This window comes from Narcine bancroftii, chromosome 3, assembly GCF_036971445.1.
Source record: "Narcine bancroftii isolate sNarBan1 chromosome 3, sNarBan1.hap1, whole genome shotgun sequence".
Taxonomy (NCBI): Eukaryota; Metazoa; Chordata; class Chondrichthyes; order Torpediniformes; family Narcinidae; genus Narcine; species Narcine bancroftii.
Window position 1 is genome coordinate 211487585 of NC_091471.1, and position 26129 is coordinate 211513713.

At 42.1% G+C, this 26129-nt stretch overlaps 1 protein-coding gene across 6 annotated transcripts in view; it reads left to right on the plus strand.

Annotated features, from left to right (window-relative positions):
• Positions 1-26129, plus strand: part of sorcs2 (sortilin-related VPS10 domain containing receptor 2) — an 848688-nt gene that overhangs the window by 754867 nt on the left and 67692 nt on the right. For 5 of the 6 annotated variants that reach the window (XR_011354139.1, XR_011354138.1, XM_069926521.1 and 2 more), the window contains exons 19-23: positions 5630-5816; positions 18593-18726; positions 18817-18940; positions 20967-21079; positions 24914-25039. Coding sequence is in view for 4 of the 6 variants with exons in the window: in XM_069926521.1 (XP_069782622.1) it covers positions 5630-5816; positions 18593-18726; positions 18817-18940; positions 20967-21079; positions 24914-25039 (684 nt within the window). In the remaining 2 variants the exon portion in view is untranslated. Of the gene's footprint in view, positions 1-5629; positions 5817-18592; positions 18727-18816; positions 18941-20966; positions 21080-22547; positions 22846-24913; positions 25040-26129 lie in introns of those variants that run through there. The other variant, XM_069926522.1, reaches the window with a different exon arrangement.

Here is a 26129-nt window from a genome sequence, read left to right on the forward strand (position 1 = left end):
TAATTATAAAGCCTCAGCCCTTACCACTTAAAAGAAGATAGTTTGTAAAAAAAATTCTATAATAAGCATACATTCAAATTATAGAAAAATACTTTTCAACAAATCAGCTTTGATCAGTGGCATTTAAATATGCATCAATAGCCATGAAAGACCTCAACAATGAAGACGCTGTTTACATCCGGTACCGCACGGATGGCAGTCTCTTCAATCTGACGCGCCTGCAAGCTCACACTAAGACACAAGAGCAACTTGTCCGTGAACTACTCTTTGCAGACGATGCCGCTTTAGTTGTCCATTCAGAGCCAGCTCTTCAGCGCTTGCGGAAACTGCCAAAATGTTTGGCCTGGAAGTCAGCCTGAAGAAAACTGAGGTCCTCCATCAGCCAGCTCCCCACCATGACTACCAGCCCCCCCACATCTCCATCGGGCACACAAAACTCAAAACGGTCAACCAGTTTACCTATCTCGGCTGCACCATTTCATCAGAAGCAAAGATCCACAACGAGATAGACAACAGACTCGCCAAGGCAAATAGCGCCTTTGGAAGACTACACCAAAGAGTCTGGAAAAACAACCAACTGAAAAGCCTCACAAAGATAAGCGTATACAGAGCCGTTGTCATACCCACTCTCCTGTTCGGCTCCGAATCATGGGTCCTCTACCGGCATCACCTACGGCTCCTAGAACGCTTCCACCAGCGTTGTCTCCGCTCCATCCTCAACATCCATTGGAGCGCCTTCATCCCTAACGTCGAAGTACTCGAGATGGCAGAGGCCGACAGCATCCAGTCCACGCTGCTGAAGATCCAACTGCGCTGGGTGGGTCACGTCTCCAGAATGGAGGACCATCGCCTTCCCAAGATCGTGTTATATGGCGAGCTCTCCACTGGCCACCGTGACAGAGGTGCACCAAAGAAGAGGTACAAGGACTGCCTAAAGAAATCTCTTGGTGCCTGCCACATTGACCACCGCCAGTGGGCTGATATCGCCTCAAACCATGCACCTTGGCGCCTCACAGTTCGGCGGGCAGTAACCTCCTTTGAAGAAGACCACAGAGTCCACCTCACTGACAAAAGACAAAGGAGGAAAAACCCAACACCCAACCCCAACCAACCAATTTTCCCTTGCAACTGCTGCAACTGTGTCTGCCTGTCCCGCATCGGACTTGTCAGCCACAAACGAGCCTGCAGCTGACGTGGACATTTACCCCCCTCCATAAATCTTCGTCCGCGAAGCCAAGGCAAAGAGGAATATTTGTGGACAATGTTAAAACTCACCCAGTTTTCTTGTTTGCGAATTATAAACAACTTCACAATTTTTTGAATGTATTATTTAATTTAAAAACATACCAGCTGTTTGGTGCTCAGTTTCTAGGATTAAGGTGCATCGATTTGTCTCTGGCTGAGGTGAGATGTAAACCTCAAGCTCCAGGCTAACATAACCTGCTGGAGGAACTCAGTAGGCTGAGGAATATAGGTGGAGTAAACAAGTGGTCGATCTTGTGGGCCGGAACCCTTAATCTGGACTAAAAGTGTCCTGATGAAGCATTCCGGACTGCAACGTTGCATTAATATTCATCTGTAAGCATAAATTTTGCATCTTTGCCAAAAAGTAGAATCAATTACAGAGTGGCTTCAGCATCAGCTGTAGCTCTGACGTAAATTGCAGGAATAAAATTAACTGCATGTGTTAACAAGATCGCAGCTGCTCCCCTTAGCGCGCGTGCATGCACACACACACACACACACACACACACACACACACACACACACACACACACACACACACACACATGGACTCACACACACACTGATACGTGCGCACGCACACACACAGACATGCACACACACACACACGTGCACACTCACACAGACACGCATGTGCACGCACAATCACACGCAGATACGCTCACACGCAGACTCACACACACACAAACTGACACGCGCGCACACACACAGACACGCGTGCACACACAGACACGCACACACACGCGCGTGCACACTCACACAGACACGCACGTGCACGCACAATCACACGCAGACATGTGCACATACACACACAGAGACACACGAACTCACACACACACAGACACACGAACTCACACACACACAGACACACGCGCACACACACAGACACACGAACTCACACACACACAGACACACGCGCACACACACACACACACACACACACACACACACACACACACACACACACACACACACACACACACACACACACACACACAGGAATCCAACATCATTGTATTAAAAGTCTCTGATGAGGTAAAGATTCCAACAGTAGGGGGCTGGTTTGGTTTGTATAATAACTGTGCAGCTGAAAAGATGATGCAAAGGTGATAAGAACTTCCTTAAAAAAATACAGCATCATTCGAACAATATTTTTCCATTCTAGAATTTGTTTGTGATAGAGTTCCTGTATTGTCTCTGTCACAAAGCATGTAACTTAATTGAGGATATTTCCAGAAAATTTGCTTGCCTTAATTTACTCAGATTTCAAAAATTAGAAATTAGAACCCAAGTTCAAGAACAAGTTTATTGTCATTTTTTTTCTTGGAGAGTGAGAAGTGACAAGGGTGTAGGATCCAGAACACCAGCTCAGTAAGTGGAGGAGCTGAGAGCATGGCAGCAGCAAAGCTAAGAAGAAAGAAAATTAAAATCAAATGCAAGAGACATAAAGGGCCAGTTTACAGCCTAATGTTAAAAAGATAGTGAGTGTTTTTCAAAAAATTACTGAGCCAGCGCAAGGGTGTTGTGGGGAAGGACCATAGTCTACCAGGCACTGAGGGGCTGAGATTGAGGGGAAGTCCTTCAGACAACCAGGGGAATGGGGGGGGGGGGGGGGTGGTGAGGGAGAAGTGACAAGATATGGAACAATGTTCATTGATGGAATTATGGATAGACACGATGGATGGGAAAAGACTTTGAACGGTTTTCTTTTTTGTAAATAATTTATTGTGAGTAACTTCTTCCCCCTCCTCCACTATGGTCTCCTCCCCTACCTGGCTCCCCACCTCTCCCATACAATCACAGACCTCATCACTTTAGATGATCTCCCCGCCATCGTCTTCAACATGAAAGTTCCCTAATTTTGCACTGCCTGCTACTCTCTCCTACCCAAGATTCACCAGCAGAGCTACCCTAGCAGACCCATTGTCTATACCTATTCCAGACTCACTGAACTCACCTCCTCATACCCCAATATTATCAGCCTTCACCAGTCTCTCCCACCTACACCCGTGACCCTACTCATGCTCTCCACCTCTTGGAAAATATTCCCTGACCCCACAGCATCATTTTCACTGTTGATGTGCAATGCCTATTTTCACCTCCATTCTCCATCAGGAAGACTTCATGGTCGTCCACTTCTTTCTTGAACACAAAGCCATTCAGTCCCCCTCTATCTATATTCTCCTTCACTTGGTAGAACTTATTCTTATCCTTAAGAGCTTTCTTTTCACTTCTGGCCATTTTCTTTCACATCCAGAGTGTAATGTGGTCACATGTTGCCTGTCTTTTTGTTCAGTGTGTGGAAATGTCCCAGTTCCAAACCCAGTGCCACTCCCCAACCCTTTGATGACAGTTTTGGTGCAGATCTTTATACCTGTGCAGAACTCAACATTTTCATTAATTTCTCTGCCAACCACTCCACCCTTAACTTTATCAGTACTGTTTCTGACATCTCATTCCCTTTTCTGAAACTCTGTTTTCATCTCAGAAGACAAATTATTCGTGGATATTTATTACAAACCGCTACCTGGTCTATATCTGTTCCCAACCTGTTCCTTGTAAGGATGCCTCCCTTTCTCTGACTCCCTCTGCCTCCGTTAACATCTGACTTTTCACTCCAGGAAATCCAAAATATCCTCTTACTTGAAGAAATGTCCTGTTTCCCCACCCCACTGTCATAACCATTTCCAGTGCCATGACTGTTATTTCTAAGTAGGAAGATTATAATTCTTTATGAAGTATTCAATTTATTTTTTGCCAATTATTCCTGTGGTTTAGATAGTTTTGCATAACTTTAAAATTGTGCAGAATTCACTGTGTAATACAGTACAGGTACCACCACCAACCCCCCCCCCCCCCACCCCCCCACTTTTCGAAAGTTCACTTTACTCCATCTCAGTTTTACGAAAGACCTACATTAGTACCTGTTTTCGCTAACTGAAAGAAATCTGGAGGATTTTCGCTTTTGCAAAAGACCTACATTAGTACCCGTTTTCGCTAACTGAAAGAAATCCAAAGGGGATTTTTGCTGTTACGAAAAAAGGCGAAAAGTGAAAATAGAGTTCAGCGTTTGTTTGGAGCAAGCCGTTATAGCGGCAGCGCGCACCCTGAGCAGCGAGAGTGGCACCTCCAACCTCCTTCCCCAGGAACTACACTTAGCATCTCAGCATCAAGCCGCCATAGCTTTGAACTGTGTCTGTGACCATCTGTGCTTATCTCGATTTATTTTGTGCATTCGTGAGCAAGATGTATCCTAAGATATCAGAAAACCCTAAGAGAGCTCATAAAGGTGTTACGCTTAGCGTAAAACTGGACAATCGTGTTTCGATTGTGGTGAACCAAATAAAGATATCGTGCATGCGTTGAAGTTGCCTGTGTCCATCATTCGTACTATTCAGAGGTAGAGAGAAAGATTAGGTTTAATACACTAAATAATTTAATACATTAGGTTTTATGTGTTATTTGGTATGATTTCCTAGGCTATTTCCTAGACTCAAAAAATTTTCCCATATAAATTAATGGTAATTGCTTCTTCACTTTACGCCATTTCGGCTTACAAAAGGTTTCATAGGAACGCTCTACTTTCAGATAGCAGGGAAAACCTGTATAATAGATATTATACAATAAACCTCGACAATATTTGTCTCATTCTACTTTTATTTTGGCATAGAAGAAAGCTCACAGTTAAATTAAAGAAATTAATTACTTGCTGGTGATATCTCTTCTTATTTTTCCTTATTTCTTTAGAAGCTTCTCTGAAAATGACAGCACTCCCTCCAGAAACTGGACTGATGATATTTTGGATAAACAGTCCAGAATAGCAGTGTTAACCTTTTCCAGCAATCAGTGCCCCACTTGGCCATTCTTTACATGTAAACCTACAGTGTCAGAAGGCCTTTAATTTGTGGATTGTTTCCTTAAATCTGATTCCATTGCCATTTGACAGTGTTTTCTTTGTATAGTTTTTATGGAGAATAATGAATCGTTAGCGTGAGTTAGGCACCTTTGAGTGACGATCTCCTCTTTGACAACTAATATTTAGACTGTTGTGGCGTATTGAACCTTCCAGTTGTGTCGGGACAATCAACTATTGGAACCGAGGGTTGGGTGCCAAAATGAATGAATAAATCATAATTATTCACAGTCGGCTTGCAGTTTAAAACAAACGGGGTATGCCAGTAATACAGACACATCTTTTGGTGGTTTGGTTCCATGTTATGATTCAGGTGAACTTTGTAGGGCAGAGAACATTATAGTACAAGTGGAAGGTCCAGCCACAATTCAGCAGAGACTTTAGGTTGATTGATGACCATCGGCTTGACTCAAATCTATAATTCACCTGTGTGATCTTTTTTGATCTGACATTTGTTTTGTTGTTGTTAAGGGTGATACAATAAACACAACGTATCATGTGGACCTTGGAGATGGTTTTAAGGCCATTTATGTCAACCTCACCCTGATGGATGAACCAATTTTGCACAGATATGAGAAACCAGGAATCTACCGTGTCTCTGTCAAAGCAGAAAGCATTGCAGGGTCTGACGAAGCCATGATTTACATCCAGGTTAACTGTAAGTTGGTGCATCACAATTTCACTGTTCCATTCAGCGAAAAGTTTGACAATCTTTCACAACAAAAATCCTAGATAGGAGTGAGAGACATTTTCCTTTCTTTACAAGTACATATTTTGGAATGGTTTGAAGGAATCTATACATTTTAGCAGTTTTTTTATGTTAAATTCTTTTGTTCTTGAATTTGCAATTTTATGCCACCAGAGGTGGACATTTTTCTGTTGGGGGAAGAAAGATTGTTTCTCTATGTCTCCACGTAGCTTGTGAAAATGTATACGGTATTTGATCTAATTCTACAGAGCAATCTGTAAGAAGGACGGGTGAAAGAAGGATTATTTTTCTTCATTTAATTTTGTGGTATTTGTTTTTCAACTTTGAGTAGTTCATGAGGATGGTAGATGTCACAGCTTTCAAAGTGGGAATGACAAATTAAAACCTGGGTACTCAGCTTTAGTCGGCTTCCTCGCCATTAATGGTGTTAATCCCATGGCAGACCTGGGTTCTATCAAAGTGTGGTGAGCAAACCAAGGTGCAGGATAAATCTACTTGAGCTCACTCTTGCCAAATTACCTGCTGCAGATGTATCTGTCCACGATAGCTTGGAGTGACCACTACATGGTCCTTGTGAAGGTAAAACACCACAATGCCAATGACTATGGAAACCTCAGAAGGTCTTTCAGCTTTAAACTAGCCAACTGTGGGTTGTTGCGGACCATCTAAAGCAGTAATTATGCCTTTGCCGGTAACCATTGCAGTCGTCATTTGGCCAATGTAGTTCAGTTGGAAGTGGAAATAGGCACCCTGGTGAACCCATCGGACATATGCATGGAGAATAATTAAACAGCTAATGGAAGGTAGAGGATGCAGCTTCTCCATGCCTCACACTGGTAGAGTCCAGCCCATAAATGCCAGAGATAAACATAATCAGCCAAATCACACCATATCTGAAGACATTCTCCAGCCAATTTGATTAACTCCATATGATCTCTGGAAAAGGCTGAGTAGAGTGAAATACAGCCAAGACCATGGACCATGCAAGGTCTCAAATGTATACTGAAGACTCCAGAATTAGACATGCCTTTAGATAAGCTGCTCCAGAGCAGTGAAAAGTCTCGCTTCTCTCTCTCTGACTGAGGGGCACCGGGCAATTTCTGCTGATAGTGAATCCTTGTCTGCTTTATAGCAGACTAAAGTCAATTTAATTTAATGTTACGCCTGTTTTATTACATGATAATGAAGGAATCTTGAACTCAGCTTGTCAAGTGGAATATATTGGAGGAAAAGGTACCTCTTCACTTGTGCCCTCATATCTACCTAACAATGTGCTCATAAGCAGTAAAGTAAATCCAATCCAGATAATTCGAGTGCACTTGTTGCATGAACAAGTGCCAGAAGGTGGTTTTGGCTGTGCTTTCAAGGGATATTAACTTCACCAATAAACTTTATCAAAATTTCTCATTATAGGAAGGTTGTGGGAGCATTGGAAAGGGTACAGAGAAGATTTACCAGGATGCTACCTGGTTTAGAGAGTATGCATTATGAGCAGAGATTAAGGGAGCTGGGGCTTTACTCTTTAGAGAGAAGGAGGATGAGACGAGACATGATAGATGTATACAAGATATTAAGAGGAATAGATAGAGTGGACACCTGTGCCTCCTTCCCAGGGCACCACTGCCCAATACGAGAGGGCACGGCTTTAAGGTAATGGGTGGGAAGTTCAAGGAGATATTAGAGGAAGGTTTTGTACCCAGACAGTGGTTGGTGCATGGAATGCACGACCTGGGTCAGTGGTGGAGGCTGGTACATTGGTGAATTTCAGGAGACCACTGGACAACATATGGAGGAATTTAAAGTGGAGGGTTATGTGGGAGGCATGGTCTAAAGGTCAGCATAACATGGTGGGCTGAAGGGCCTGTACTGTGCTCTACTATTCTATGTTCTAAAATATGTTCTATGTTCTAAACTGCTCACCTCTGCTCAGTTTTGTCTTTGCTGGAATCACTTGGGTCCAGCTGTCATTATAACTAGTTCAAATTTGAGAGGGGCTGGTGACTTATCATCTCAGCAGCATTTGACCAAGTGTGGCAACGGGGTCTCTGATGAAGTCAGTGGTCATCTTTGGGAAAAATACTCCGGTGGTTGGAGTCACATTTTGGAAGACAGTTCTGGACATGGAGACCAATCAGCTCAGCTTGATGATATCTCTGTTGTAACACTGTATGTTCCTTGGCCAAACCACCTTGGGACTGCTTTGTTCCATTATAAAGTGAATGAAATGGAGATGCTTATTGATAATTGAACATTGTGCATATGCATCTCCACCATCCTTCCTAGTGCGCAGGAAGGTTCAAACAATGTTCAGGCATGGGCTCAAGTGACAAGTAACTTTCCAGTCATGCAAGTGCCAGATCGTGGCCATCTCCAGCACAAAGAGTTCAGCCATCCACATCCTGGAGTTCGTAACGGACCAGAAACTCAACAGGACTAGATGCATAAACAACATGGTTGCAAGAGTATATCAGAAGCTGGGTATGCTGAAGCAAGTAACTCATCTACCGATAATCCAAAGCCTTTCCATCATCTATAAGGCATGGACAAGAATACTCTCTACTTGTCACACTAACCAGAACAAAGAAGTCAAAGAAACGAACTCTGGGTCAGGCAGCATCTGTGGAAGGAAATGGATTATCACTATTTTAGGTCGAAATCTTGCTTCGGAAATGAGTCAGCCTGACTGGCACCCCTTCCACCATCTTAAACATACATTCCTTCTAACTCTTGACACATGGTGGTGAGCAGTGATACCACCTTTAGTTAACTCATGTAGTTTCCCTGCAAGTCACACATAGGAAATCAGCTGTCAGCCCTTTGAGCCTACATGTTCAGCGTGTATGACCATGGCTGATCCAACCTTGACCTCAACAGAAGCACCCACTCTCTTCCCATTTGCTTGACTTCTTTGTCATTTAAATGTTGGCCAGGATCTTATCTGAATATATTCAAAGACTCCATATCCATAACTCTTTATGGGAAAGAATTCCAAAAGGTCTCAAGTTTCTGAGAAGAAATTTGTCCTCATCTCCATCTCAAAGAGGCAACTCCTTATTAAAGAATGCTGCTCTTAGTTCCAGATACCCTCAGTTGGAGAAATATCTACTCTGTGAATATCCGCGAGAATTCTATGTCAGTAGGATCACTCTCATTCCTCTAGATCAGTGGTTCTCAAAAGTTTTCTTTCCACTCACATCCCACCTTAAATAACCTTAAATAGTAGGATGTGAGTGGGGAAAAAATATTGAGAATCACTGCTCTAGACCTTGAGAAAAATTGTTACTGGCTCATTTCCTTTGGAGTTAAAAAATCATGCACATAATGAGTCAATTAGGTACGATTAAAACACTGGTTTTCAAACTCGGCAGGCATTCTGTCTTCCTCACAACATGTTAACCCCCCAATCTCTCTTTCTTCAGTACCTTTTGCTGCAGTATGTTCGTTAACCTCATCCAACTGATGATAAGTATTTGAGGCCCCAGTATTGATCACCTTGCACCCAATATGCTTCTGATTGACAGTCTGAAGATCATTTTTCCTTTGCCTGCTGCTGATATTAAATCATAGAACCTTAGAACCATAAAAGCAGGCCCTTCTGCCCCTTTAGTCTGTGCTGAACTATTATTCTCCATAGTCCCACAGACCTGCACACAGACCATAGCCCTCCATACCCCTCCAATCCACGTACCTGTCCAAATTCTTATTAAAAATTAAAATTGAGCCCGCATTTATCACTTCAGCTGGAAGCTCATTCCACACTCCCACCACTCTCTGTGTGAAGAAGTTTCCCCTAAACTTTTCCCCTTTCATCCTTAACCCATCTCCTCTGGTTTGCATCTCACCTACCCTCAATGAAAAAAGCCTATATACATTTACTCTGTCTATCTCCCTCAAAATTTTAAATATCCCAATCAAATCTCCCCTCATTCTTCTACGATCTAGGGAACAAAGTCTGAACCTCTATAACTTTTCCCTGTAACTCAGTTCCTGAAGTCTGAGCAACATCCAAGTAAATCTTCTCGGCACTCTTTCAATCTTATTGATATCTTTGTTGTAATTAGGTGACCAAACTGCACACAATACTCTATATTTGGCCTCACCAATGTCTTGTACAACTTTACCATAACATCCCAGCTCCTGTACTCAAGTCTTTGATTTATGAAGGCCAATATGCCAAAAGTGCTCTTTACACCCTATCCACCTGTGACCTCATTCAGGGAATTATGTATCTGTATTCCCAGATCCCTCTGTTCTACCTCATTCCTCAGGGCCCTACCATTTACCGTGTATGTGCTTTCTTGTTTTACCCTTCCAAAATGCAACACCTCACACTTGTCTGCGTTAAATTCCATCTGCCATTCTTCAGCCCATTTTACTAGCTGGTCTAGATCCCTCTACAAGCTTTGAAAGCTTTCCTTGCTGTCCTCAACACTCCAATCTTTGTGTCACCTGCTGTAAATTTGCTGATCCAATTTACCACATTATCATCCAGATTGTTGGTATATATGATAAACAACCATGGTCTCAGCACAGATCCCTGTGGTACACCACTAGTACCAGATCTGAAAAGCAATAATCCACTATCACTCTCTGGCTTCTCCCGCATAGCCAATGTGGAATCCAGTTCACTACCTCCCCATGATTACCTAGCGCCTGAACCTTTCTGACTAACCTCCCATGTGGGACCTTGTCAAAGGCCTTACTAAAGTTCATGTAGACAACATCCACAGCCTTTTCCTCTTCAACGTTTGTGCTAAACTCCTTGAAAAATTCTATAAGATTGGTTGAACATGACCTAGTATGCACAAAGCCATGTTGACTATTCTTAATCAATCCCTGGCTATCCAAATACTAGTAGATCTGATCCTGAAGAACACCTCCCAATAACTTGTGTACTACTGACTTCAGGGTTACTTTTTCAGCCTTTTGTAAACAACAGAACGGGAGCTACCCTCCAGTATTCCAGCACCATCACTGTGGCTAAGGACATTTTAAATATTTCTGCCAGGGCCCCTGCAATTCTACACTAGCTTCCCTCAAGGTCCAAGGGGATATCTTGTCAGGCTCTGAGGATTTATCCATCCCTATTTGCTTTAAGAGAGCAATCACTTCCTTCTCTTTAATCTGTATAAGTTCCATGACCTCACTGTTTGTTTTCCTTACTTCCCATGGCTCTGTGCCCTTTTCCTGAGTGAACACTGATGAATAAAAACATTTAAGATCTTCCGATCCATTTTGGCTACATACAAAGCCGAACACAATTATCTTCAAAATAACCAATTTTTCCCCTTATTATCTTTTTACTCTTAATATACCTGTAGAAACTCTTGAGATTTTCCTTCACCTTGTCTACCAAAACAATCTCATGTCTTCGTTTACCCTTCCTAACTTCTTTCTTGAGGTTTTTCTTGCATTTTCTATACTCCTCAAGTACCTCATTTGCTCCATGTTGCCTATACCTGTTATACACCTCTCTCTTTGTCTAAACCAGATCCCTAATATTCCTCAAAAACCAAGGTTCCCTATACCTGCTAACCTTGCATTTAATGCTAACAGGGACATACAAACTCTGTACTCTCAAAATTTCACCTTTGTAGGTCATCCACTTACCTCACACATCCTTTCCAGAAAACAACTTATCCTAATCCACACATTCTAGATCCTTTCTCAATTCCTCAAAATTGGCCTTTCTCGAATTTAGAATCTTAGCCCAAGGTCCAGACCTATCCTTCTTCATAATTAACTTGAAACTAATAGCATTATGATCACTGGACCCAAAATGTTCCCCTACGTCCGTCACTTGACCTTTCTCATTCCCTAATAAGAGGTCCAATATTGAACTCTCTCTAGTTGATACATCTATACACCGATTTAGAAAACTTTCCTGGACATATTTGACAAACTCCAGGTCATCCAGCTCTTTTCAAGTATGGAGTCCCTGTCAATATGTGGAAAGTTAAAATCTTCTGCTATTGTTTTCTGCTGCTGTCTGCTATCTCTCTACAGATTTGCTCCTCCAATTCTTTCTGACTATTGGGTGGTCTATAATACAACCCCATGAGTGTGGTCATATCTTTCCCATTCCTCAACTCCACCCATATTGCTCCAGTAGACAAGCAGCCCTCTGGTCTGTCCTGCCTGAGCACAGCTGTGATATTTTCCCTGATGAGCAATGTCAATCCTCCCCCTCCTGTTCTATTGTGTCTAAAACAATGGAAGCCTGGATCATTGAGCTGCCTGTCCTGCTCCTCCTGCAATACAGGCACACCTCAAGGATGTATGCCTAGCCCAAGGCTCTACTCACTATGCACCCATGACAGTGTGGCCAGGCACAATTCCAATCCTATCCGCAAATTTGTAGGTGACATGATGGTTGTCGGCAGAATCATAAACAGCATTGATGAAGTGTACAGGAGGGAGACAGATCAGCTCGTTGAGTGATGTCACTAACCTGGCATTCAACGTTAACAAAACCAAAGAGATAATTGTGGACTTCAGGAGGAAGTCAGGAGACCATGATCCAGTCCTCATCGAGGGATCAGTAGTGGAGAGGGTCAAGAACTTCAAATTCCTGGGTGTCAAAATCTTCGAGGATCACACCACGAGGTTCAGGAACAGCTGCTACCCCTCCACCATCAGAGTCCTGAACAACAAACTCAATCAGGGACTCATTTAAGGACTTTTACTTGTGCTCTTTATTATTATTTTTATTATCTCTGTATTCACAGTTGGTTTATGTTCATTACCTGTTTACAGTTCTTTATTTGTTTGCATGTATACGCTGTGGACAGTGTACCAGTAAGTGGTAATGCTATCTCACCCGCAGAAAAAGAATCTCAGGGTTTAACGTCATGTCATGTATGTGCTCTGAGAATAAATCTGAAATCTGATCCGTCCTGGAAGCCTCCAAGTCGATGCAATCACAAAGAAGGCTCACCAGCGGCTGTATTTTGTGAGGTGTCTGAGGAGATTCGGTATGTCACCGAAGGCTTTCTAAAACATCGACGGGTATACCACGGAGACCATTCTGGCTTGTTGCATCACTGTCTGATACAGAGGTGCCAATGCTCAGGGCAAGAAAAAACTCCAGAGGGTTGTCAACTTGGCCTGTGACATCACAGGCACCAGACTTCATTCCATCGAGGACATCTACAAGAGGCGGTGTCTAAAGAAAGCAGCCTCAAGAGTTCAGGAAGTTAGGTGTGAGTTTGAAAGACAGGACCTCCAGGATTGTGATCTCAGGATTGATACCCACGTTACAGGCGAGTGAAGTTAGAAATAGGAGGATAATGCAATTTAACAGGTGACTAAAGAGATGGTGCAGGAGGGAGGCCCTCAGGTTTCTGGCTCATTCGGATCTCTTCCAGGGTAGCTGGGACCTGCTCTGAATTGGAGCAGGACTAATATCCTTGCCAGGGGTGTTTAAACTAGATTTGCAGGGGGATGGGGAGTGGAGGAGGGAAAAGATGAAGTGAAGATTGCATGTAACGTACCTGGTGGAAATTTTTTTCAGGTGCATCTATTTCAATGCAAGTATTGTAGGAAAGGTAAACGATCTTAGAGTGTGGATTAGCATGTAGAATTATGACATGGTGGCCATTAGTGAAATGTTTAAGAATCAGAATGTATTATCATGAACAAATCATGAAATTTGTTATTTTGTGGCAGCATCACAGTTTAAACATTCTTATAAACCACCTTACAAAAATAAATAAAAATAGTGCACAAAAGGTCAAAGTAAGACAGTGTCTTTGGTTCATTGATCATTCAGGAATCCGATGTTAGCAGAGATGAAGCTGTCCATGTTCCGCTGAGTACTCATCTTCAGGTTCCTGTACCTTTTACCCAATGGTAGCAGAGGGAAGAGGGAATGGCCTGGGTGGTGGGGGTCTATGAGGATACCTCTCCTTTCCCACCCACATCATTTGTCCATGCATAGATTCATGGTACTCATTTTCCAATAATGTTTTGTGACAACATTCACCCATCTGTTTAGAAAAGCAGCTCTCCACAATCTTCTCATAGAAACATAGAAAAATAGGTGCAGGAGTAGGCCATTTGGCCCTTCAAGCCTACACCACCATTCAATATGATCATGGCTGATCAGTACCCAGTTCCTGCATTCTCCCCATACCCCCTGATCCCCTTAGACACAAGGGCCAAATCTAACCTACTCTTAAATATTGACAAGGAACCGGCCTCAACTACTTCCTGTGGCAAAGAATTCCACAGATCTACCACCCTCTGAGAGAAGAAATTTTTCCTCATCTCAGTCCAAAAAATTTCTCCTTTAACCTTAAACTGTGACCCCTGGTTCTGGTTTTTCCCAGCATTAGAAACAACCTACCTGCGTCTAGTCTGTCAAAACTCTTAAGGATTTTATATGTTTCTATAAGATCCCCCCACCCTCAATCTTCTAAATTCCAGAGAATACAAGGATTTTATATGTTTCTATAAGATCCCCCCTCAATCTTCTAAATTCCAGAGAATACAAGGATTTTATATGTTTCTATAAGATCCCCCCTCAATCTTCTAAATTCCAGAGAATTCAAGCCTAGTCTATCCAACCTTTCTTCATATGCAAGTCCTTCCATCCCTGGTATCAGCCTAGTGAATCTTCTCTACAGCCCCACCATGGCGAGGATGTCCTTCCTCAGATAAGGAGACCAAAACTGCACACAGTTCTCCAGATGTGGTCTCACCAAGGCCCTGTACAAATGCAGCAGGATCTCTGTACTCCTGTACTCAAATCCTCTTTCTATGAATGCCAACATACCATTCGCCTTCCTCAGCGCCTGCTGCATCTGCACGCCCACTTTCAATGACTGACGCACAGCAACACCCAAATCTCTTTGCAACTCCCCTTTTCCTAAACAGATGCCATTTAGATAATAGTCTTCTTTCCTGTTCTTACCTCCAAAGTGGATAACCTCGCATTTATCCACATTATATTACATCTGCCATGTCTTGGCCCACTCGCCTAACTTGTCCAAATCACTCTGCACCCTCCTAGCGTCCTCAGCACAGCCAACCCCGTTACCCAACTTCGTGTCATTTGCAAATTTTGAGATATTGCTATCTATTCCCACATCTAAGTCATTGATATATATTGTAAACAACTGCAGCCCCAGCACAGAGTCCTGTGGTACCCCACTAGTCACTGGCTGCCATTCTGAAAAGAACCCATTTATACCTACTCTTTGTTTCCTGTCCATCAACCAATTCTCTACCCACCTTAACACCATTCCTCCTATAAAACCATGCTTTTTAAGTTTGTATGCTAGTCCTCTGTGCGGAACCTTATCAAATGCCTTACTAAAGTCCAGATATACCACATCTATTGATTCCCCCCATCCACTCTACTGGTTACATCCTCAAAAAACTCTGTTCATCAGACATGATTTTCCCTTCACAAAATGATGCTGACTCTGTCCGATGATACCACTACTCTCCAAATGTACTGCGATTGCATCTTTATTAACTGATTCTAGCACCTTCCCTACAACCGATGTCAGGCTAACTGGTCTGTAGTTTCCCGGTTTCTCTCTCCCTCCCTTCTTAAAGAGTGGGGTTATGTTGGCCACCCTCCAATCCTCAGAAACTAATCCAGTATCTAAGGAAGTTTGAAAACTTATCACTAATGCATCCACTATTTCCTGGGCTACTTTCTTCAGCACTCTTGGATGCAGACCATCCGGCCCTGGGGATTTATCCACCTTTAATCCCTGCAATTTAACTAATACAACCTCTCAAATTACAATTATTTCCTTTATACCCTCCCTCACATTAGGTCCCTGATCTTCAACAATTTCCTGAAGATTAGTTATGTCCTCCTTGGTGAAGACAGAACTAAAGTAGTCATTCAGACAGTCTACCGTACCTTTGTTCCCCATGATTAACTCCCCATTTCTGTCCACAACTGACCCACATTTGTCTTAAACAACCTCTTTCTCTTAACATATCTATAAAAATGCTCACAATCATTTTTTATGTTCCCTGCCAGCTTCCTCTCATAATCTCTTTTACCTTTCCTAATTAATCCTTTTGTCCTCTTCTGCAGGACTCTGAATTTCTCCCAATCATCAGGAATATTTTTTTTTTGGCTTATTTATATGCTGCTTCTTTGGATTTGATACTCTCTCTGATTTTCCTTGTTAGCCACGGATGCATTACCCTCCTTGATTTATTCTTTTTACAAACTGTGATGTACATCTGTTGTACTTGCTCCAAGCTATCCTTAAATGATTGCCATTGCATTTCTACTGTTAGTCCTTGAAGTACCATTTGTCAATCTATTTTAGCCAATTCACATCTCATACCATCAAAGTCACCCCTCTTCAAATTCTGAACCTTTGTATCTGAATCAACTCTGTCACATTCCATTCTAATGAAGAATTCCACCATATTGTGGTCACTCTTGCCCAAGGGGGTTTCTCACAACAAGATTGTTAATTAACCCTTCTCCCTTACTCAGTACCCAGTCTAGAATGGCTTGTTCCCTCGTCGGTTCCTCGGCATGTTGATTTAGAAAACAATCCCACATACATTCTAAGAAATCCTCTTCCTCCTACTCTTACCAATTTGGTTCACCCAGTCTTCATGAAGATTAAAGTCACCCATTATAACTGCTGTCCCTTTGTTGCATGAATTCCCAATTTCCTTCCTAATGCCATCCCTAACCTCACTGCTACTGTTAGGTGGCCTGAACCCAACTCCCACTAGTGAATTCTGCCTCTTCATGTTTGGCAGCTCTACCCACATCGATTCCACATCTTCCAAGCTAATATCCTTCCTTTCTACCTCTTCCCCAACCAACAATGTTACTCCACCTCCTTTTCCATTCTGTCTATCCCTCCTGAATATCGAGTAACCCTGAATGTTGAGCTCCCAGTCACAGTCCCCCTGAAGCCATGTCTCTGTGATCCGAACTATATCATAGTCATTAATAGCTATCTCCACATTCAATTCATCCACTCTATTACGAATGCTTCTTGCATTAAGACACAAGGCCTTCAGACTTACTTTAGCCACATTCTTATCCCTTTTACCATTAGGTAAGTAAGTATATCTTTGTGATTTTCGCCTTGGTCTTACCTGCCTATCACTATTGCTTTTCACCTTACTATCTTTTGCTTCTATCTTTATTTTACACCCCTCTGACTCTCTGGGCTCGTACCCATCCCCCTGCCACATTAGTTAAACCTTCCCCAACAGCAATAGCAAACAAATCCCCAAGGACATTGGTCCCGGCCCTGCCCAGATGCAGACCCATCCTGTTTGTACCAGTCCCATCTGCAACAGAACCAGTTCCAATGTTCCAAAAATCTAAAGCCTTCCCCCCTACATCACCATTCAAGCCACATATTCATTCTAGTTATCCTATTATTCTTATTCTGACTAGCTCGTGGCACTGGTAACAATCCAGAGATTATTACCTTTGAAGTCCTGCTCCTTAATTTATTTCCTAACTCCCTAAATTCATCTTGCAGGACCTCATCCCTTTTTTTCCAATATCGTTGGTACTGATATGGACCACGACAGCTGGCTGTTCACCCTCCCCTTCCAGAATGTCCTTTAGCCGCTCCGAGATATTCCTTTGCACCCGGGAGGCAATATACCAACCGGGAGTCTCGTTTGCGGCCACAGAAACTCTTGTCTAATCCCCTTACAACTGAGACCTGTCAGAAACAAGCACTAAATTTTGGCCTTATAAAAAAAGCTTAATTCTCGTGCCTGAATAAAAAAAATCAGGATAATTATCAGATAAAATTTGGGATTGAGAAATTTACATTCTAAGGAAAGCCACAAGGATTCATAAGATATCACAGATCCTCAGCTAATCTTTCACAAAGTTATGATGATTGAGCTGTACCTTACCTCTAAAGTTTGTCCTCAATATAATAAGAAGTAGAATAAGATTCCCCAGGTGAAATAATTTCAAACTGCTTAGAGTCCAAGTAAAGTTGTGCAGAAGTTGTACAAGAAATTAGCTTGTCTCTGACTTCTGGGCAACACAGTTAGTGTAGCGGTTAGCACAATGCTGCTACAGCGTCAGCAACCAGGGTTTGAATCTGGCACCGTCCGTAAGGAGTTTGTATGACCTCCCTGTGTCTGGATGCTCCATTTTGTTCCCACCCTTCAAAATTAGCAAGGGTTGAAGGTCAATTGGGTGTAATTGTGCGGCATGGGCTTGTGGGCTATATGTCTAAATTTAAATTTAAATTTGTCCTCCCTGTGTCTGGATGCTCCATTTTGTTCCCACCCTTCAAAATTAGCAAGGGTTGAAGGTCAATTGGGTGTAATTGTGCGGCATGGGCTTGTGGGCTATATGTCTAAATTTAAATTTAAATTTGTCCTCCCTGTGTCTGGATGCTCCATTTTGTTCCCACCCTTCAAAATTAGCAAGGGTTGAAGGTCAATTGGGTGTAATTGTGCGGCATGGGCTTGTGGGCTATATGTCTAAATTTAAATTTTAAATTCTGTATCTGAATCCAGGTTCTCTACTGGAAACAACCCTGTTACTCCTGTGAAATCATTTCAAAATGTAACTTCCACAATAGAAAATTGTGCATGGTTTGAAAGTCAGTAAGTAAAAAGTAATGAGCTAACCAAGACATCTAAAACATTTTTAATTTTGTCTTCAAGCAGATTTTTATTATAAATAATGATTAGTTGAATAGCAGTAGAGCTTGATTTGCAGATTCATTAATATTGGGTCTCCTCAGCTCCACTACAGGTTGTGCATCTGGAGGTACTCCCAGTCGTCCGCAGAAACCAGCAGGTGAATTTAACAGCATTAGTGCAACCCAGCTCCTCCAACCTCACAGTCTTTCAGTGGTGGCTGGGTGACAACCTGGAGGTGGGTGTCACTTCATGATAAGTTATGAATGCTGGTCCAAGTGGGGAAAATAAGGTAATAGTTGCAATGTATTTCAACCACTTCTTGCAGCCTCACCTCACCCTGGAAAACAGTCTCATAACCAGCTTCAGTGAAAAGAGTCAGATCAAAGTCACAGTCCAGGCCTCCTGTGGTAGTTCCATGGTTCAGGACTCAAAGGTGGTGAGGATATTTGGTAAGTCTGATTTTTTTTTTTCAAATCCAGGTCTATCAGTTCCTGAACAGTTATTTGAATCAGATATTATATTGAACATCAGGTTTAGGTTATAACCCCTCTGTGTTTTTGGACATCACATACACAGATAGGCTATGTACATGGAGGCCATCCACAGCTTGATTGGTGTGGGCCTTTCAAAATGGTTTTGTACCACTTTCCGCAACCTCATCTTGTCCTGAAAAATATTGTTCTTATCTTTCTTTTCCAGATTCCAGAGAGATTTGCTTTTCAATTTTCTCCATTTAACTGTTTGAGGTTACTTGGAAGAAGAAAGCTCCCTCTATTTAGCTGAAACTACAACCTGAGCTGACCATGTCAACCCGACCCTGAACTAACCCACCTGCCTAAGAGACAAAAGTCTACCTCCAACTTCTGCATCATCATCAATGCCATTGTCCAGAGAATCATGTCCAAGACACACGGTACCTGTCCACTTTACATAGACAACATGTCCAAGGTGCAAAGCACCCATTATACCCAGGGAATCACAACCCAGATACAATCTACCCTGAGAAACCCACACTGGAAATGTTCCATCACTCTCTCTGTGCCCTCTTCGATTTGGAAATAACTTTCAGTAATGTTACATATCACAAGTTCATAAATGACTTTAGATAGTTGTCATACACCAGCCTGTCTTTGCATTGATCCTTGGGTACCCTCAGTACTGAACCAATCTTCCAGCACCTGGACCATAGCTTTCTAAGCTGAGACAGTTTAAATTCTTGACTCCTTAAATGCTGTCAGAGGATCTCTTCCTCTACTCTCTTGGCAGTGGATTCTCTGCTTCCACACACTCAGGGTGAAAAAGTTATGCTTCAGATCCCCTCCAAATCTCCTGTCTCTTACCCTAAATTTACAGCACAGCCCACGATGTTGTATGTACTTCCCAAAAAAGAACTCCGCTAATCTTATCTACCTTTAATTTGGGTAAAGGTTTCTGTATTATACACTATCTATACCTCACACAATTTTATATACCTCCATTTTGTTCCCCCTTATAAATCCCTGTTCCAAACAAAACAGGCTTCGATCTCTTCAGTCTCTGCACATAACTGTAATGCTTCAATGCAGGCAACATCCTTTTAACACCCTCCCCAGTGCTATCACATCTTTCCTATAGCATGGAGACTAGAACTGCATTGAACATTCCATCTCTCATATCCTTCCTGCCATTTCTCAGCCCATTTTTACCAACTCATTAACTTCGCCCTCTAGAATAAAGACAGCTCTGACAGTCAACAATGGCATGGATGGTAATCTCATTATCTATAACTCTAACTTCCTTGAAAAAGCAGCCAACATATTAAAAAAAAACTCATCCAATGCTGACCACACTCTCTCTACCCTTCCCCGCCACCCCCACCCAACCCCCCCCCCGCCCCCCCCCCCCACCCACTACCAGACTCCTCGACAGCTTCTTTCTTGGGGTTATCTAGTCAGATATATTTGTTCAGATATCTGAACAAATCTCAAAATGGTAAACTTATATTACCATTACTCCATATCAACTGTTCTCTTTCTATATCTTTGCATGCTGATGAGATGTCAACTGGTCTGCTCGTCAAATGACCTCGATCCCTGCATTTTTGATGCCCGTGACATTAAACTCTTTAAAGGCATTTTGCCAATATCATTTTCTGCATTTCAAATAAGTTGGAATGCTAGAATTTACAAATCAGCAAAACAAATAAATAAATCGTTGTATGCATTTACCCAATATTTATGGATGGGAACCCATGGAAATTTTCAGCCACAGATTCCTTATCTACAAGTGATTATGAAATCCTTGAATATGCATTTGGTGAGTTGGCTTTTTAGAGGTATGAAAATGTATTGATGTAAACCATTGCATCACTTGAAAATGTGAAGTTATCAGAGCAAAATAACATATGATTAAACATTATTTGCAATCTGTAACCAGTTTGTAAATCAATTAACCCTCCGCCTTCCATTCTCTAGTACAAATACTTCTCTTTTTCAGATCAATTGGAAGTCCTGCCTCTTGAGTTTTCGCAAAACATTGACAGTTACAATCCTAATGTGCCAGAGTGGAGAGAAGATATCGGACAGGTTATATCAAGGATTTTATCAGAGGTATTTGCTTAAAGTATATTTTGCTTGCTAGCACATTGTTGAAAGCTACACTTGTTATTGCAGTCCATTGAACCTCGGAGAGATCTTACAGTCAATGAAAGAAGGGATCTAACAATTTCTATAAATAACAAATATAGCTCAGTTGGCAAGTTAAAAATGCATCCCGCTGTGGTGACTCATTATCCGACAGCACTTTTATTACTGCTGAATCACAGAATGATTACAGCGTGAACGGACGTTATTCAGCCCTCCAAAGCCATGTTAGCTCATGCAAATTCAATCAACCTTGTCCACTTCCCACAGCCTTGCAATTTCTTTCCTTCTGATACTTTTAACTAGCTCCTTTCAGGTTAAAATGATTGTTTAAATACTTAAATATTAGTTGAATATTTGCCATGATTAGATCAATTTTCACTTGTCACTGCCCTGAGAATTAAACTGGAAGTTTTGTCTGCCTCACAATGCATAAACAGCTTTTTTTTGTTGTTGACCATGATGTAAGAATAGGAATAACTTGTCCTCGGTCTCTTGTATTTATGAAAACCACATCAACACAGATAGTTGCAACACAGAAAGCTGCCCAAACATTCCCCATGTGCGGCATGTAAGAATTACTTACTTTGTCCCATTTCCTTGTTTTTTTCATATATTCTTTTGAATCTTCCTGCGTGAAGATCCATATTTGAATTCACAGTTTGGATTCACATCACCTTTTGGATGTTTGGGATTTCCTTGTGTTCCTAAAATTGAAATGGTGTTTCATTTAAATTCATTCATCTTATGGAAGCCATTTGAAGTAGGTGTTTTCATTTTGACTCCAAATCTTGTTCTTAGGGAACACCATGTTAGATGTGTATTACATAATGTCACTTCAAAGTGAATCTGTCAACCATACCCCTCCCCCACCCCCACCATCTCTTCAAATAGTTGTGGCATTCTTTTAACTGAGACTGCAAGAATTGCTACACTTGTACCTACACCTCCCACTCACCCTCTTTCACGGCCCCAAACAGTCCTTCCAAGTGAATCAAAATTCACTTGAATCTGTGGCGGTCATTTACTGCATGTGGTGCACCTGATGTCGCCTCCTATACATCAGTGAGACTGGATGCAACTTTGCTCTATCTGCTACAACAGCAAGGACCAATCAGTGGCCAACCACTTCAATTCCACGTACCTTCCTATGTCGACATGCTTGCCATGTCCTCTTACTGCCAAACTGAGACCACCTTCAAATTGGAAGAATCACACTTCATATTCTGTCTGGGCACTCTCCAACCAGATGCATTCCCATCGACTTTCAATTTCCATCAACACCCTCCCCCGTCTCTTTCTTTCCCTATCTTTCTATCTCCTTTCCTCCAGCTTCCCATTTCTTCCAGTTCTAGGCACCTGAATAATGTAAGACCTGCCCAGGCCTGAAATGTTGGTTACCTTTTATTTCCAACAAATTCTCCTCACTTATCAGGAAGGCGCAACAGCAACTGCACTTGCTGAGAAGACCGAAGTAGGCAAGGCTACAGCCACCATTATGTCAACCTTCTACAGGAGCTCTATTGAGAGTGTCCTGGCCGGCTGCATCACAGTGGGGTATGGTTGCTGCAGAACAATGGATTGGAGGAAAACCACAGAACCATAAGAGTGGCAGAGAGGATTACTGGAGTCTCCCTGTCCCAACGACGTGATCTACATGGATCGTTGTCTGAAGCAAAATTGTTAAGGACCCCTTCAAACCTGCATATAGCATCTTTTAGCTGCTTCCATCAGGAAAGAGATACAGTAGCACCAGGCTGCACCAGGCTGAGGAACGGCTTCTTCCCATGGGAAAGACCAAAGAAACTGCTCACACGAACCATCCGAGATTCTGATATTCATGAAACAATATTTATTTTTATTTATATATATTATTCTGCATATGTATTGTTTGTCTGTATGTGTGTCATGTCTAGCTGTGTGGCTACATGTTTTGCACTGAGGACCGGAGAATGCTGTTTTGTCAAGTTGTTTTTGTGATGTCAGATGATGATAAACTTGAACTTGACCTTAAACAATATATGGTATGTGACCTGCTGAGTTTCTCCAGGACAGTTGTCTACTGCACTTCTACCACCCATCCTGCCCAGTTTGCAATGTCATCTTTCTTCTACCCAATTTGCCCCGGCAGCTGTAATTTTCACTGGTTCCTTCTTCACTTGCCAGTTTTCTCTGCCAAACTTCTTCTCTCCATTGCAAATTCAGTTTCACCTTGCAACTGCTGATTCTGAAAGGAAAATGCACAGCACCTACCCCTGTGACTGCTCCATTTGTGCCCACAACTCCTCCCTCACCACCATTCGGGGCCCCCAACAGTCCTTCCAAGTGAAGCAACATTTCATTTGTAATCTGCGGGGGGTCATCTACTGCATCCAGTGCACCCTCTGTGGTCTCCTCTACTTTGGAAAGACTGGACTAGGAAATCTTTTCAATGAGAACCTTGGCTCTGTCTGCCACAATAGCGTGGATCTTCTAATGGCCACGCATTTCATCCATTCCCTTTCTGATATGGTCTCATGCACTGACAGACTGAGACTATCCACAAATTGAGAAAGAACACCTAATCTTCCATCTGGGCACCTTAATTTCACCCTGATGGATGCCATTAACATTGACTTCTTCAGTTTCTGTTAAAACCCCTCTCCTCATCTTCATCCTTTTTACTCTCTCCCTCTCTTTTCCCTTTTCCCTCTGTCGCCTTTCACAGAGCCAAAATCAATTCCCACCTTTCCTCTTATCATATCCAATTAACACCTTTGATTTGTTGGTCTGGTCTCCTCCCCCTCCAATTCTTTCCCCCTTTCTCTGTGTTAGGTGCCTGTCTGATTTTTGTTTATACCTTGAAGAAGGGCTCAGGCCCGAAACATCAGCAATATTTCTTTACCTCCTGTGGATGCAGTGAGACTGGCTGAGTTCCTCTAGCATTTCCGTGTGTGTTTTTCTACAATCACAGCATCTGCAGTTTTCTGTGTTTCAGTCCAGACTCTCTAACCCAGTGTTTATTTTCCAGAGCAGTGTCAGTTAAAGCAGAATGTTGTGGTGAATGATGGCAGGCATGAAGAAGTGGACACTGACTTCAAATTGATTAAATGTTCCCATCAAAAATTCAAATGATAATATTCATTACTCACCTAACAAATATACAAGAAACATTCACAGGTTGACAGAGCTGGAGCTTTTCTCTTTAGAGTAACAGAAGATGAGAGGTGACTTAATAGAGGTATATAAGATTAATAGAGGCATAGCTAGGGTGGAGAGCCAGAATTTATCTCCTGGAGCAGCAACAGCAAATACCAGGGGACATCTACTTCAGGTGAGCGGAGGAAATTTTAGAGATGCTAGAGGTAAGTTTTTTATGCAGAGTGGAGGGTGCCTCAAATGCATTGCTGCGGGAGATGGTGGAGGCTGGTATAATAGGAACATTTAAAAGACTCTTAGCACATGAATGTAAGAAAAATAGAAGAATATGGTTTGAAGAAGGGAAGGATTAGATTATTGTGGAGTAGGTTTACATTGGCCAGCACAACATCACGGGCCAAAGGGCCTGTATTATATTGTATGCTCTATGTTCCATTAACTTTGGCTAGTCATCTCTGTACCTTCATTGAATGCAGATTAGTTCTTGGCAGTTGACCATGAATATTAAAGCATTGAAATTATTTTTAATAGCCAATTCATCAATATTTATTTCATCCTAATCTTGTATTCCATTCAGTAGTTTGAGAAAGAATTCGTTAGCATTCAGAATAATCTCAGCATGAAACTGTTTAAAATGATACTCATGTGGTTTTGTTGTTATAGACTACAGGCATCCCTAAGGAATTACTGCTAACAGTGGTAAGAATAGGCCTACCCACCACAGCAGAACTGTACCTGCTTCCACCACCAGAGAAACCAAAGATGAAAAGGAGCACGGCCACTGACAAGGTACCAGATAGGATGATGCATGGTAAAGCTGACAGTGTAACTCTAAGTTTTATGAACAGCCAATTATGTTGATTGATTATGTCATGAATTTCAGATCGGGTCAATGCTAATTTAGATTTGGATCATGTGTTTAACCGAGAAATTGCTCAAAGCATTTCCAAAAGGGTGGGTAAAATTAAAAAAAAACTGGAGATGCTGGAAATCTGAATCCAAAACATAAAATGCTGCAACATTTCCACAGATCTGGCAGCATTTGTAGAATAAAGCTGTCAACGTCTAAAATCCTGCATCAAAACTGGGAAAGAGAGAGACACAAGTTAGTTTTCCAGCAGCAGAGAAAGTAGAAGGGATGCGATTATATTTAAAGGGACGCATAAGCAACACGTGTGTATGACGTAATAGCTCCTATAGAGCCATGGTTACAGGGTGACCAGGACGGAATGCTCAATGTTTCCAGGTTATACGATCATAGCAAAAGGGAAAGGAAATGTTATTAATTAATGAAGGTATCAGAAATTTGGTGAGTCGTGGCATAGAGTCTATGGATAGGAATTAGAACTGGTTTGGCCTGAAATCGTGAATAGCAGCAGAAAGCTGCACCACAATGGAGTTCCAAGGGCAGTTTGAGTGTGGGCACCACCAGACCAAATCCACCTTCTTCAACTTAAATAAGAGCAGAGCAGAATCAGATTGGGCCGAAATCATGAACAGGTAGCGTTGACTAACGTGGACTGGGGGAAAATAGGCTGAGAGATTGGGAGATGAAGAGTCCAGCAAATAGTGGGATTCCAGGAGAAAGTAAAGAAGGAACGTCAAGGAGAATGTTACATGGAAAAGCAAGACATACAAAGTTGAAAGGGAAATGAGAGGCCAGAGGACTGAGGGTCTAGCAGTGAAAGACTAAAACGCTCATAAGGGAGAAAATTGATGTTGAGAGGAAACTTGCATACAATATTAAAACAAACAGAACATAGAAATGGGAAGATGTCTGAGGTATGTGTGGAACCTCCAAAGAATGGGACCGGTGAATTAAAACAGGGAAACAAAGAAATGACAATGTTTTTGTATCAGTCTTCACCATGCAAATGCT